This window comes from Lepisosteus oculatus, chromosome 24 (assembly GCF_040954835.1).
Source record: "Lepisosteus oculatus isolate fLepOcu1 chromosome 24, fLepOcu1.hap2, whole genome shotgun sequence".
Classification (NCBI taxonomy): Eukaryota; Metazoa; Chordata; class Actinopteri; order Semionotiformes; family Lepisosteidae; genus Lepisosteus; species Lepisosteus oculatus.
In genome coordinates this window covers 10,485,155-10,501,166 of record NC_090719.1, presented here as the reverse complement: position 1 = coordinate 10,501,166, position 16,012 = coordinate 10,485,155, and the positions used below count along the sequence as shown (strand labels likewise).

General features: G+C 37.4%; 1 protein-coding gene and 1 long non-coding RNA gene across 2 annotated transcripts in view; one reads left to right on the top strand and one right to left on the bottom strand.

Annotated features, from left to right (window-relative positions):
• LOC107079854 (uncharacterized) overlaps positions 1-355 on the bottom strand; it is a 33,435-nt gene extending 33,080 nt beyond the window's left edge. Inside the window, exon 1 of the long non-coding RNA XR_001480760.2 lies at positions 252-355. This is a non-coding gene — a long non-coding RNA (uncharacterized lncRNA). The remainder of the gene's footprint in view (positions 1-251) is intronic.
• Positions 356-6,412: 6,057 nt separating this feature from the next.
• On the top strand, positions 6,413-9,459 carry LOC102693850 (toll-like receptor 4). The gene is given in 5 exon segments (XM_069183148.1): positions 6,413-6,473; positions 6,686-6,773; positions 7,617-7,962; positions 7,965-8,205; positions 9,293-9,459. Coding segments are annotated over 5 exon segments (903 nt in total).
• Positions 9,460-16,012: the final 6,553 nt, after the last annotated feature.

Genomic DNA, 16,012 nt, shown 5'->3' with positions numbered 1-16,012 from the left:
TTCTCACATGAATATAACTAATTACATTCTGGGAAGGTATAATTTAAATTTAGGAGTTTTCGAGTTAATATAATAGATACTAAAACAAGAACTTTTATTTACCCGTGATTTGAAAGAAAAATGCAAATAGCTGTTTAGCAGAATTTAGCCAAATACTGCTTGTTTTGCAATGTTTAGCTGCAACTGGCTATTCAACACCATCTTAATATACTATTAATTAAAAAGGCTCGAACTGTGCAATTCTCTTTTACCTTGAAATATTGAAGAAACTGAAACGTTGATCACTGTAAGTTGGTATTAGTATTGTAACGCCCACGTAGGACGCTTAGCAGCTGCTTCGTCCCCTGTGGCCATGCGCAAGGTGGTCTGGGAAGAGCGGCTGAGGGGCGAGACTTGGGGGGAAACGGACTGTATAGAAAGGGGCGGGGGTTGTAAGGTGACCACTTCCCTCCCGTGTCTGTATTAGTGTAGATGGAGCGCAGTAATCCTTGTCGACGTGTGTGTACCTTTCCTCGGTTCTGGTTAATAAATGTGTTGTTTAAACCGTTTTCCCGAGTCCTACGCCTACTCCATTCCGTGCCGAACCCCGTGGTCGTTACAATGTTTTAAACTCCATAAAAGCTCTGCTTCCTTTCTGTTGTATGTAGTTTGAAGAAATTGTGTTACAAAGTTACGGGTGCTTCTGCAAGAAAATACTACGCGAAGAATAACTAAGCTGCTAATGGAAGCTGTGGAAACTTTTCTGTTTAGTTTCAACAGAGCTCATTATACTCAACCTACTGTAGCAGTCAGTGGACCCATTTGGCTTTACTAAAACAAAAATGTAAAATGTATTATCTATTGCGTCTGAAACTAATTCCTTCACAGAAAGGTGAATTTGAAAATATTTTTTTTTTATTTTCTGGGGTTAGAAAATCAATAACATTTAAACTCTGGATTGTCTAATAGAATAACTAGGGTTTAGTGCCATTCGGTTATGCCTTAAATGTCAGTGAGCATTTAGACTCACTATATCAGGAGTCTGGGCAATTTCATGTTTAAATGGCACCTTAGAGGTAAATCACCACCCTTTCTGCAGCACAAATAAATCATTTGCAAAATGCTGAACTTTTGTCTTGCAAAGAAAAAATAAATCAATTTCGGTTAGGTCAAGGGATACGGCTTGCAAACCTTATGTTAGTCAGTGACACTATAGAAACACTGTATGGTACATTAACAACAGGATTTCAAACTTGCAAGGAATTCTTTTAACATGAGCAGCTTTTCTGTTGTGCAATTGTATAACTAATCCTTACCTTCCTGGCTGTTTCCTACATAGAATTCAAAACTGACAAATTATGCTTATACTCATATTGGAACAAAACTCACAAAATGCTCTAATCAGTTTGCTAAAGCATTTATAAACCAGCAATCAATTAGTAGGAATCTTTAAATGTATATACAGCATGTATGTGTGTACAGTAGATTATGAATGTGAGTAAACTATTTTGCATACTGTATATATATATCATGTTTGTCTGTGTGTGCCTGTGTGTATTTTACTATGGGGCACACAGCATATAATATTGTGTTTGTAAGCAACAAAACTAACCTGATCACATTTAGCAGGTTGCCCATGTAAATAATATAAAACAAAAGAAAACAGGTTCACCTTGTTTTTGTTAATGAACATCCTTAAGTTAATGAAGTACAGAAGAAGAAATGCCAAAACAGCCATGCAATGTTGTAATCTCCCTTTGGGGAGATAAAAGCATGGGAAAGACAGAATTTTAGAAGAGACATTTTAGGACGATCAACAATGACAAAAAATGTGCAGTGATAAAATTGCAGATGTGAGACTTCAAAGCAAGGTTGATATTCAAAACAATGCCTGGGTTTGTGCCTTAAGAAATTAATTTTACCTTGGCTCTATTCAATCAGCAGGCAACTCTGGAATAGATAAATGACATAACTAACTTTTGTCTTTATCATAAGCAAAACCAACACAGAGGTTTATATCTCAACAACTGAGTACATTCAGGATAATACAGAGGAAACACAATTCAATTTTTTTTTAAATTACTGAGACTGACAGTGCTACTGGAACTTAAATTCTTTTGCATGATTTAATTCTTACTTGTTATTTTTGAAAGATCATACTTGCCAGCTGTGGTTGTAAAGTAAAACAAAAGCACATGCTTCAAGGTAACAACCTAAATAGTGTTATGTTTTAGGCATCTGCAACATGATGTGTTCAGCTTAGCTGTGGAAAAATTGCAAAATCTCATTCACACCAGCTGCTGCTTCAGATAATGTGACACCACAAGACTGCAGGGCTTTGTCAAATAACCCTATTTCGCCAGCTTCCACTCACACCACAAGCCAGGAGACAACAAACAAAATTTGAAAACTTATGATACTGTACAGGTAATGTTTATTTTTTAAAAAGAGAATGACTGGAGTTTTTAAACAAATTGAATACAAGGCAAAATGCTGACTGAGCGTGTGTCTAAGAGACTCTAGTGAAAATTATAAATTAGTACTGTACAGTATGTTTCTGTCTACACTTCCACAACAATGTACAACACTCAGAGGGATTAAGATTATTTTTATTCTTTTTCCCTAGTCAAACAACTGGAAAAGTTACAAATTAGTCTAAAATAACTTCATGTCATATAGGGATGAATCTTACATATTACTGTATTCTCTAAAACATGTTTCATCAATGAGTGGTTGTGTGCTTCTTAATAAGCCCACAATAAAAGTTAATGTAATAAATACAAAGAACAATTAAAGAACAGTAAAGATATAACTTCTACCTAAACTGAAAAGTAGAAAAGGCATTTTTAGAAATGACAAGATAATGTACCATTAAATGCTAAAATAATTTCTAATACCCATTGCCTTTTGTGTGATTTCTATACCAGATGCAGCTAAGTCATTTTACAAGGTAAAGTTTCAGCTTACTTCAGAATTGACAAGACATGAGATGAGGGTATTGTTCCAAGATGCTTGGGCAATAACACCTCCACAGCTATAACCATTCAATTTTTTCTTGCAAATACTGACAGATCACAGTTCAAAACCTTCATGCAAATTTTGTCTCAACAACTTCCACATAGCTATGCCATTCCTACTGTGTCATTTTTACTTCCTAACAGGCTGACTTTTCAATAACACACAATCTTGGACACAATTTTGTTTGTTGTTTTTACAGGCTCACTGAAACATTATTTTTCTTTTTTTTTTTTCCTTTATCTCCTGTATAAAAATGGATTCAAGCAGATGCCTATACAACATAATCAGACTGTTTTTTCTTCTGTGTTTGGCAGCATGATCACGAACTGTGGAAGTTGACAAAAGACGCAGAGAGGTTTATAACATAATATTTTTGGAAGGGATAGAACTAGGAAGAGATTATGTAGTTCAACAGCTTTTTGTATTTATTAAATTTAGATCTGCTGGCAAGCAGGACATATTAAAATGTGTTCTGAGGAAGTAATGATTTAAAATGATTACAAAATATTGAAAAAGTGGTTCCAAAAAAACTAGTGTAGTAAAATAATGGTCTGAGTCACTGAAATATCACTGCTGTATTTTTATTCTATTGTAACTCTTTGGGGGAAATACATTAAATTAAGAATTTAACCTATGTTCTGAATCTACTGACAACATACCTAATGATCAACATACTGTACTAATACTGACATATTAAACTATATTAATATCATATAGGGCCAGTGCGCTGGCTTTAGGGCTAAGGAAGCTTGCCTTCCAGAAGGGAATCCTACTCCGTTGGGCCCCTGAGCAAGGCCCTTAACCCCAACTGCTCCAGGGGCGCTGTACAATGGATGACCCTGCGCTTTGACCCCAAGTTTCTTTCCCTGTCTGTGTGTTTCATGGAGAACAAGCTGGGGAATGTGAAAAGATGAATTCCTAATACAATAAATTGTGCATGGCTAGTAAAGTTATCTTATAGATGATGTTGTAGTGTTATCATAAACATTTCTAACACTCAGCTACAGTATTTTCTATTGAAGGAGATGACCATTTTAAGCAAAATTCAGAAGGAAAAGAAAAAAAATGTACAGTCCCCATATTTTTCTCAGTCTCCACCAGGTAGCACCACCTTTTAATATTAGTATCAGAACTCTTTGATCATTTTCTTCTTATAAATAATAGACAATCATTTAACAGCTTTGATGCTAAAGTTGTACCTGCTAAACTACATTATTATTATTGCAGTGTTCTAAACTCTCTTCTTTGAAAAGCTCATAAACATTTTTTTAGCATTTGTAGTTATGCAGAAATTGTAGCTATGTAAGTTGGGTGATTACTTTTGGAGGAACTAAAAAAACAGAACTGAAAACAAAGAATAAAATAAAGAGGTTTTTTTAGAGTGATTAATACCCTGTTTGACAGCTCGAGAGTATTTTATGGTCATTTTAAAGTCACTAGATTTATTATTAATTAAGATCGCAAATAAGATGTATATACTGTATGACTTTTGTTTTTACTTTTTTCTTCTTATTACCACGAATCTTAACAGGAATGATAATAGAGGGTTCAATTCCTTGTAGTTTTATACATATACAATAGAACTGGCAAGTACAATACAAAAGACATTAATAGGCCAAAATATTAGGACCCTTAAATGAATAACGGTATGCCTCTGAAAATGTTTGAACAGGAAAAGAGTAGGAAACCCCCCGAGTTTTGCTTGTATAGGTAATGGTGTGTGGAATTGTGTCAGATGGAACTCAGTGTCATGCATCACAATTTGAATTCACATCACCTGCTGCTGAGAGCATCATCTGACCAGGGCTTCCTTATACTCTGTATTTTGTGATGCACAGCAGCTTGCACTTTCCATAAGAAGCACTTCTCATTGCTGGTGTCCCATAGTGTTTTAAAGTAAAGAACAGCTGCTAACAAATGCTCTCAAAAATAAACCAAAGCATATGTTTTCAAAAGTGTCAGACTGGAAGGATCCCATTCTGATCTTGAGTGAATGAATTGTAGTAATACCATGGTGTATAAAAAATCTACAAGCTCCTGCTTCCACTAATTTTGCTAAGTTCATATGACAGCCAGGAATGAATATGAAGTACTTTACTCTATTAAGGAGCATGGTGGTGCAGTGGTTAGCACTGCAGCCTTGTAATCCAGGGTTCAATTCCAGGCCCAGGATGCTATCTGCATGGAGGTTTTTATGTTTTCCTCATGTTCATAAAGGTTTTCAAAACATTCTAGTAGGTTAATTGGTTGTGGGGAAAATTGGTCCCAGTGTGAGTTGTTAGTGTCTGTGTGTCTGCTCTGCAATGGACTGCCATCTCATCAAGGGTGTACCCTGCCTTGTGACCGTCGCTTGTTGGGATAGGCACTACAGTAGCTCTCCTGCGACCCTGAATTGAAAGTAGCGGTTAGAAAATGGATAGAAAGATTAAGTAACCTTCTAAATTTTGAACCTTTCTAGCCAATGACACCAGTGTGTCCACAGACTAGACCAAGACAGTAATAGTAATATTAATATCATTAATTAAAATCACATAGTTGCACTTTTTATTCTTCAAACACCTATATCACTTTCTATCCAAAAACACAGAGCACTTAAATGACTTAATAATAATACTTAATAAAGTATCCCTGAGGGACACACAGTTTCATAAACACATGAACACCATAGACCCCAGTTACCCAAAACCCAGTGTCCCAGATTAGCAGTCCAGCAGCCCACCATGTTGCAAAATAGAGCTCCAGTTGATGACCTGGCCTGCCCCTTCCACCACAGTGAAGAAACATTTTGTTGTCTTATAATGGGTCTTAGGCACCCTCTTCAGTCATTGCCTTCCCTAACAAAGTAATAGTTTATGCTTCCCCTACTTTGTTTCTCTGAGTCCAAGTCAACTTTTGATGTCCTGTATCCAGTGGTACATCCATCTTCAATGTTCATTAATACCTTCAAAAACATTAATGAGACCCTAAACTGTTTGCTTCAGTTACCACATCCATGATCACACAATATTTAACTCTATTCAAGCTTATTACCAGTTCCGCAGCCAGAATGTATCCATTATATTTGATTTTATATATTTTTTATATTTGAGCCTTTATTGTGCACATCATTATACTGTATGGGATGATGCATTCAGAGGCTTTAACAATACAGGAAAATTAAAATAAAATATTCTGTGATGCCTTACACTGCTCCTTTATCTTTGGGCTAGAGACATAAATGCGCAGAAAAAGCAACAACACCTCTGTTAAAAATATCCTGGTGAGTTTTGTAGTTAGCTGAACCTTTACAGTAAAGCTGTCAAAGATAGGCTTCCCACAAATTATTGAAATCTCAACTCTACTTTAAGTAGCACAACATTTGGAGGAGAAGTTGTTGTGTGTTCTTGGTTTTTTGTTCTTTCCAATTTTTAAGAACATGTACAGCACTAAGCCTAAAGTCAAGAAGGACTTCATCATGGTTGATAAACACCACCAAAGTGAGAAAAATGTCCCATATTTTGTAATTTGTAAGACTTATGTTTACAGTTAAACATATTAAGTTTGCATAGCTGCATATTTTTTTTTTATTTTAGGATAACTAACCAAGAAACATTTCCATTTTCTTTAGATTGTCACTGGTTTCTCTTTCTGTTGAATGGCGCTAAACCTAAGCAGAATACCTGATGAAATTCCAGTGTTACTGTCATAGGTCTAGACTTCAGCTTTAACCACCTGAAGATACTACAGCAAGCTTCCTTCACTCTGCTTCCTGATCTAACTGCTCTTGACCACACAAGGTATTGCTCACTCTCCTTTTTTAATGAAATAATTATAGAAAAACACACTTACTGTATGCAGTGATGTTGCAGTTTGTGGTGTATTTGTTTATTGCATCTTTTGATTCAGTTCAACACGCCCGTATAGAGAATGAGCATCTGTGCAGCAGTTTATCTTATGCCAGTTGCTTCTGTTTGATAATTTGCTCATTATGAGCCTGGTTTCTATTGACCTCCTTATTAAACTTCCTATATGCTCTTTCATGTACCATACATCCTTAGCCAGTAAGGAACTTCCGAGTACTTGCCAAGAGTTTTAACATTATTTAATTTAAAAATGTATAAAGGGGAGGACCATAAGAGCTGGGTTAGCATAGGCAATGGACCATTTTTCCAGCACTGCTTATTTTGGGTGTAACTTTTAATGACAACCTTTTTATTTTATAATGTATGATTGCATGTTTGTATGTACTGTAGAGTACATTATATGCACCTGGCTGATTGAAAAATATGATGTGCTAGCAGAATCCTGATAAAATTGGGAAACACTGTTTTATTAACAATGAAAGCTACTGTTTACTTTAAATCAATTTTAATGATACATGCAATGCTTTCCATAACATTTCATATACATATCATGTCTTAATCTTCAGATTTAATGAATGATGCATGAGTTTAAAGCTTTTAATTTGGCATGTGTACATTTGGGATACAAAAAAAAGGTATTGTAAATTATTATCAGACAGCAGAAGAGTTTATTTCACACCATGAGTGTGACAGTATCTATTAAAAGGAACTTCTATGCATAATGCATAGCACAAGTCATCTCATAGTATCCCTTTTTCTCTATGTTCAACAATACAGGTGCAAAATCATCCTGATTGAAGACAATGTATTTCTGCATGTGAAACAATTGACCATTTTAATTTTTACTGGGAACCCAATCAAACAAATCTCAGATAGATCTTTCTCTCATCTGAAGATACTACAGCAGCTTACATTTGTGGAAGTTTGTATTTCTTCTATAGGGGACTTGCCTATTTTCTCCTTGACAAAACTGACGGAGCTGAACATGGGCAAGAACAATCTGAAGACAATAAGAATGCCACATACATTAAATTTCACTGCCCTTCTTGAGTTTTGCAATAGTAACATTTTAAGTGTACTGGCAAAAGATACTTTGTGTTTTAGAAATACGAACACAGCAAACCAACTGTAACAATCATTTTATCAAAAAACAGAATTGCGGACATTGAACCTATAGCTTTCAATGGAATGCACATTGGTGAACTTCACCTGAGAAGTGCCTTTACCTCTCCTGAAAATACGAAGAACTGCCTAAGAGCAATGGCAGGCCTAAAAGTTGACAAACCTGTCCTTGGAAACTACAGAGATGATAAAACTCTCATATCATCTCAGACTAACCTTTTTGAGGGCTTATGCATGATCACATGTCAGGAAATACATCTCCTTAATATGAAACAATTCCCAAAATATCTTGAAACCATGGATGTATTTTCTTGTCTTGCAAAAGCTACTATCAAAATACTGCACAACAGATTGGAGAGTTTAGCTGTTCCCTAGTTTAAGAATCTTAAAGTGTTAGATTTGAGTACGAATGCATTTAATGACTTACCTACAGCACAAATATCAAACCAGTCAACCTTAGAGAAAGTGATAAGAAATAATGAGTTTTTGACCACATTCTTATCAGGTTTTACATACATGATCAATCTTAAATAAAAAAGATATTAGCTCTAATCACCTTAGTATGAAAAATTGCTGTAATCTAAAGTTTTCTGGATCACCCCAATTAAAATACCTTAACTTGAGCTACAATGCTGAAATTAGGTTTTATATCATACCCTTCAACGGACTTGAATATCTAGAAATTCTGGATCTGAGTTATTCAAAGCTTGATACTATTGGGGAATACGGTTGTCTACAAAACCTAAAAAATCTCAAATATCTTGATATTTCTTACACAAATACCTATTTAAGTGTTCATAATTCAATGGATGGTCTGACAAGTTTAAAGATACTGAAGATGTCTGGAATCCTTTTTTGGGGGAATATTTCTGCCTATATTTTTAAAAACCTCATGCAGCTGGAATACCTTAATGTCTGTGGGATTAAACACTTGCACTGGGGTCACAGGATTCCAGAAACGTTGGCATTTAATTATCTCCATCAATAAATTATCAACTATAGATTTTCTTTTGAACCCAAGTCTTATTTCACTGAAGTTAATAGATTTAGATAAAAACATGTAAACAGTAGTCCTCAAAATATACTTGCTAGGCTGCCAAAAAACCTCTCTGCTTTTGACATATCCCACAATCCTATTGAGTGCACTTGTTCCGTCTAAGAATTTAGAAATTGGGCTGTATTCCAGTGGAGATGAAACGTAGGTCTTTAAAGAGCTGGTAGTGTCACACCCTCCACAGCTGGAGGGCGCTCCTGCTCTGTCCTGTTCCTAGTTGCCTTGTGCTTTCCTTGTACTTCCAGTGTGTCTTGTGTCTGGGGCTTTATATTTCCAGGTCTCTCCTTCTTACTCGCTCGGGATTGGGATCGGTTGTCAAGAGGCTTGCCTCACCAGGTCGCCCCACATCCCCTACCTGAGGGCTTATGTCTCACTCCGATTCCACCCAGTACCTTGAGCCCGGTCGAACCCTCTCATTCGGTCCGTTCCTACCGCTACGCATAGGGTCCTCCCATCTCACTGGTCTCTCTCCATGGCTAGTCCCCGGCATCTAGGACATCTAGGATTTAGTTGAAATTGTTACCCATCTTGCACATTTATTATGAAGCAAGAGAAAGCAGGACTTCCTTTTTAAAAATCATTCACTGTTTCCAGAGAATATAAAGACATATCCCGAATTCAAGGTCTAAAAATAAATTTTCTTAAGATACTTCTGGCTATGCTAGGATTTACTTTATTACCAATACGTACTGATCTCTCACTGTTACCACCAGAAATTATTAGTCTATCTTTTAAAATAAAATAAAAAACATGAGTTGGTTTGCATATACTGTAAATAAATTGTAAGTAATCCCCATCACAAATATCTTCTAAAAACGAAATCCCTTTAACCTGAATGATTGAAGTACACAGCATGTAGCAATTACTACGTATGTGCAAAGTGAGAGATAAATAACAGGTTACCTCCTTCCCTTCTCCTATTGCAAACAACAAGAACAAGAAAAAGAAATAATACAATCTCTACTTGCTTTAGTCAATAACCATATAAAAGAGAAAAACAACACAAAAAAATTGAGAACGTGTAAATATATACCTTTCTGAACAACATCAGAATAAACGTGTGGGATCAGGTGTTGTTTAGAATGAAATAATAAAAGTAGAAAGTTAAGTTCAACAAAAATCTCAGTTTCCAATTATAATTACCATATTGCAAAACTCTAACATGAGATTATACTGTGCAACTGATGTCAATCATAAAATGGGAATACAGAACATAAATTTAAATAGACGCCCAGACATGATCTTAGCCACACACAGAGCTATAACAGGAATGCTGTGGAAAACTGGTGTTCATAGAAAAACTTTTCATAATATATTTTTTTACTTCATATCATCTGATCAAGGGAGTTCTTTAGATCTAGTGAATTCTTTTGTCTGCATCGAAATACAAACTGTTCCACAACATGAACATGATGACTCGTTTAATATCTGCACTGCTGACCCTAAAGATTGAAATGAGTTCAATCTGTTTTATGATTTTTTTTTAAAATGAAGACAAGAATTTTTGGTCTTACTCAAAGAGGATGATAGACCCTATCTGCTGTATACCTACAGTATAGACATTTTGCTTTACCTTTCTAAAATAATGGCAAACAATTGTTAGCAACTTATCTTTGACTACAAAGTACATAATGTCTGTGTTGCAGGGTATTTGGTTCTGGAGATACAGTAGGTATATTACAACTGTTTTAAAAGCCCTCAGTTTTATTACAAATAGCTCTAGCTTTATCTAATAATACTTTTAATTCCAAATTTCTGCTGAAATTTTGGTGTAGCAATGATTTTGATATGAACCCACTTTCATGGTTTCACAATTGCTTACTGTAATAAACTAAATGAGTTCACAGGACTCTATTCTGGACTCTTTTGTCCATCTAAATCAAAAACGTTATTCAGACAACAGGAAACTCTTTGATCCACTTCTGTGCAGACAGGGCCATCTAATACTCTACTGGAACCCCTTTTATCATCAGTAATGACAATTTTTCTACTTAGGTTTGAGTTGGCCAGCCATTAGATGACTAATGCCTAGAGGGGGAGCTGAGTAAGTGGACTGGTACTGTATGGGTAGATCTTCCTGATGTTGTACAAGAAGAATCTGCAAGTGCCAGTCGCAGGTGACATGTATTCTTTGAATGTGAGGTTGTCATTCATGTCAGTCATAATAAAGTAAAGTCCTGGCTGGGATGCAGAGATGAAGGTTGGTCACCTAGAAGGACAGGTCTTTCCAGAAGTGAGAAGAAGTGTGTCAGAGGGTCAGAAAGACATATAGAATTGGGTACCATCAATGAAGCACTGATAATGAAGCATCATGGCCAGCAGCCATATCACCCTGCAACTCACAACTGGCAACCCACTGAAGCTAAGCAGGTGTGAGCCTGGTCAGTACCTGGATGGGAGACCTCCTGGGAAAAACTAAGGTTTCTGCTGGAAGAGGTGTTAGTGTGGCCAGCAGGGGGCCTCACCCTGCGGTCCATGTGGGTCCTAATGCCCCAGTATAGTGATGGGGACACTATACTGTAAACAGGCGCCATCCTTCGGATGAGACTTAAAACCGAGGTCCTGACTCTCTGTGGTCATTAAAAATCCCAGGGCGCTTCTCGAAAAGAATAGGGGTGTAACCCCGGTGTCCTGGCCAAATTTCCAATTGGCCCTTACCAATCATGGCTACCTAATAATCCCCCTCTATGAATTGGCTACATTACTCTGCTCTCCTCCCCACTTATAGCTGATGTGTGGTGAGCGTTCTGGTGCACTATGGCTGCCGTTGCATCATCCAGGTGGGTGCTGCACTTTGGTGGTGATGGAGGGGAGTCCCCATTACCTGTAAAGCGCTTTGAGTGGAGTGTCCAGAAATGACAAGTTAGTTAAGTGCAAAGCATTGAAGTATTTTTGACAGGCAGGGTAGGAGAAGAGAGTGAAAGACAAAGTAGAACTGTCTGTTACTGGGGAAGGTCTATGGGGAAAACACGGAGAGGAATGCAAGGGATGGGGAACAGGGGGCAGTGCAGACAATGACCCAGGTCAATGGGGGAGCACAGGCAAACAAGTCCAAATGAGGGAAGTCCAAAATGGGAAACTACAGTAGGGCGCAGTCCAGGGTCCAATTGCTAGGAGATCCATCCAAGACACAGGATTAAAACCAGGAACGGGATCAGGGACAGGAACAAGGAAATTAAAAACAGAATGACAAGGCCAGGTGCTCTGAGCCCTGGACTCAGCTGGTCTGGACAACATTCAGAAGCCTATGCCCTCAAGACGAGCGTCCATATTCCAATGCAGAGCCCTGAGCTTTTGGAGCACCAGGTTTAAATAAAGGATGGAACAAGGGGCAGGTGAACGGGATATTGAAGCTAACACAAAAGGGTCGGAGTGCCCTCTAGAGGAGGACAAGAGAATCTTGTATTAAAATTTATTTGAGATATTTATATTGTACTTTTTGGTTTTACTCTCACTGTGATGGCTCAGTGACCTACTGTAGGGTTTCAGTATATTGCTCACTTCCTTGATTAACAGTGGCTTGCAGTGTTAAAGTGCCCTATACAATTTAGATGGCACCTGGATTTCTGAGGGGTGAAGATTATAATGAAACTAAAATTAATTAAATTATTTATCTTGTATACAGTACAAAAAAACATTCACAACATTTCTAACCTCTTTTAGCAATTCTGTTAACTGATCTGGTTTAAATTGACCCAATTGGGACATTCTCTCTAGAAGATGGCAAGAAGAAGGAATCATGGTATTATCTGATGATTTGATGACATTTTCATGATAAATACAGTGGGTTTATGACCTTGCTGTTAACAGTATCAAATCGGTCTAATTACCTCAAGCAGTTTCTGCCACTTAACTGGCAATTTAGAATTAGATGAGAGAAGCAGCAGCAGCAACACTTTGTTACCTGGGTTAAATGAATGCAGGTGAGTTTTTGATTATATTACTGTTCTCGTGACTGCCAACCAGTGTTTGAATTTTTAGGGGATAATTGGCCTACTAACTGCAGGTGATCTTGTGATGAGAGGATATATTTCACCACATTAACGTTTTTGTGAAAATTCCTCCCACTCTCCCTTCACATCATTAAGAATTCCCTTATGCCCAATGACCATATTGCAGCTTGCATAAAGAAACTTCACCATAGCTTTTGGGAACTTCCTAGGACATCAAACAGGAGTTAAGGAAAGGAACAAATACTGTACCAATGTATTTGAAAATACATAGGTCAAGCATACATAGGTGAAACACACTGTTTTGGCTGTGGGGTCTTCTTCAGGTATGAAGATTTTGTTCAGTTATACTAATGTCACGCCACAGATACAAATATGTGACAGATGCTTTATTAATCTGTTAGTGGCCAGGACCCCAGCATCACCTTTCAGGGTCAGTAACACAGATTATATAAGTCAAAGATGAAAGAGAAAATTGCCCCAAGTTACAATCAACACAATTTTGACTGATGAGTGAATAAAGACACCATGGACTTACAGCCAGACATAACCTTTAGTACCTTATAAAACTATACAGATCTATCCTACAGTGTCTCTTTTTGTGAAATTGCAAATTGTATTAAACTTAATATTTTAATAAAAACCTAAGAGCTCCAGCTGAAGACGTCTAGGCATAACATGAGTGACATTAAATATCAGCCAAAAAAAAAAGAAATGTTGATTGATAAGATAAGATCACTTTATTGGCCATATACACTTTCTTGCATCAGGAATTCATCTTTTCGCATACCCCAGCTTGCTCTCCATGAGATACACAGACAGGGAGAGAAGACTGGGGTCAGAGCACAGGGTCAGCCATTGTACAGCACCCCTGGAGCAGTTGGGGGTTAAGGGCCTTGCTCAGGGGCCAAACGGAGCAAGATTCCTCCGCCGGCGGCAGGATTTGAACCGGCAACCTTCCAGCCACAGGCGCATTCGGACCTGTAAACCCAGTCCACTGAAAATACAGCTACAAATCTTTTGGGGAATCTCTCCATCAGCTTTGCACACAAGTATTGACCATTATTTTTGGGCAATTTTTTTAAGCTCTCTTGAGTTGCTTAGGGATCACTTATGGATAGCAGTGTTCAAGTCTTTCCATAATTTCTCCATATGATTAAACTCTTAATTTTTACTGTGCCACACAAAAACATGCACTTTCTTATTCTTTAGCTACTCCAGTACAGCTTTAGCCTTGTCCTTTGGATCAGTATTCTGCTAAATGGCAAATATATATACAGTACTTTAACAGTGCAGGAGTGGGAGGAGCCGTGGCAAACGTCAACGCCCCCTCTGAGAAGGCAGATTCACCAAAAATAAAAAAAGAAAAGAAAAAACAAAAGCAAAATGAAAAAAATACATTGTTTTGCACAGTAGTGTCCAGGCTGGACTGTCCCTATTTAGTCCAGCATGGGGAAAAAGAATCGCTTGGCACAGTGTTATCCAGTGTGGATTAACCCTATTTAGTGGGATCCAGACTGGAAGAAAAGGAGCACAAAGCCAAAAGAAAACCCCCAAAAACCTGCCCCAGTGGAGGATACAAGGTGGGACGGGAGAAAATAAAATAAAATGAAGCAAAAATATGGCCTTATGCTCTCAACACAATCCCCTCCAGAATGGGATTATCACTGGAAGCTTCTTCCCTTGCTGTGGAGTACTCATCTCTCCGGAGATGTGGTTTCTTTAAGGGCCCCCACAGCTGCGGCTCGTCCTTAATTAGCCAGGACAGCTGTGGTTGCTAAGGCAATGTGTCGTCTTTATTCCAGGGCTCCACCTCCGCTCCGAACTCGCCCCCACGTTATGCCACGATACCCAAAGTCTTGACAACACTGAAACAGGTTTACCTGTACAGTATTTTGCTCAGCCTATTTTCCCTTCAGTACTAATAAGCTTCCTATTTCACGATGCTGCCATCACCATGTTTGACCGAGTCTGTGCTTGGCTGTGTTGGTTTTGCACCAGATGTAATGCTTTGCAAACTCCACAATTGACTCCTTCCTTGTTAAGTGCCTCCTTCCCCACTATCTGTATTTAACATCTTTTATTAGGGGTGAGAAACAACCACACAGGAAAACAACAAACCCACCAAAACTGACAAGATTACTGGACATTACATGCAAATTCAATTAAACACAGCCCATAAGCCTTTTCCTGTCTTCACTGTTAGCATCCTGTGACAATATATATTTCTGCAGGATGTGAAGTTAACTCGTTATAAGAATTTAGATGGCCTGTTGTTGGTTGTGATGGTTTAGCACTGCGGAAATACAAGACAGCTACACAACAGTTAATCTAAATAATATGTATAATAACAAAGATATAAAAAATAAATTCAAAAGTGCACCTGTATATAAAAATACATACTGTACATACATAAAGTAATGTCTTAATAACTAACACTTTGTGCCTAACATGATTCAATGAACTATCAATTACATACACTGTACAGGTAGGTGAATTAATTTTGTACTTTAACAGCTATTCAGTCTGTTTTTCAAGTGGTCTTCCAGTGGGGCTTTACTTGCCTCTTAAAATCATTTTGTCAAATTTGCAAGGAAGGGAGTGGTCAGACCCATGCAAGTCCAGAGCAACACAGAACAGAGCTCTTCTCTGAATATTGTTATCAAGTTTAAGTGGGAAGCTACTGTATGTCAGCATACATTGTCTGCAAAGGAACAAATAAAGGTCAATTGCCTTCTTAAAGGAGAAAGAAGAAACATAACATTGCTTACACCTGAAAAATTATATGTTTACATGCAATTGGACATATTGAGATATTTGGATAGATCTGGGTAATATAAAGTATATCCTCAGATATGGAGAAATGGTTAATTTTGAATGAGCTAATGTATCACTTGAGGTTATTTATTGGGACATTGGGATCTGGCTTCATTTATTTCTGTTACTTGTGGTTTTGGCATAGACATTACCTTGAAGGAGAATCATTTGTAAAATCAGAATTCAGTTAGGAAAAAAAAAAGGTAAATAAAAATTAACAAGGATGCAGA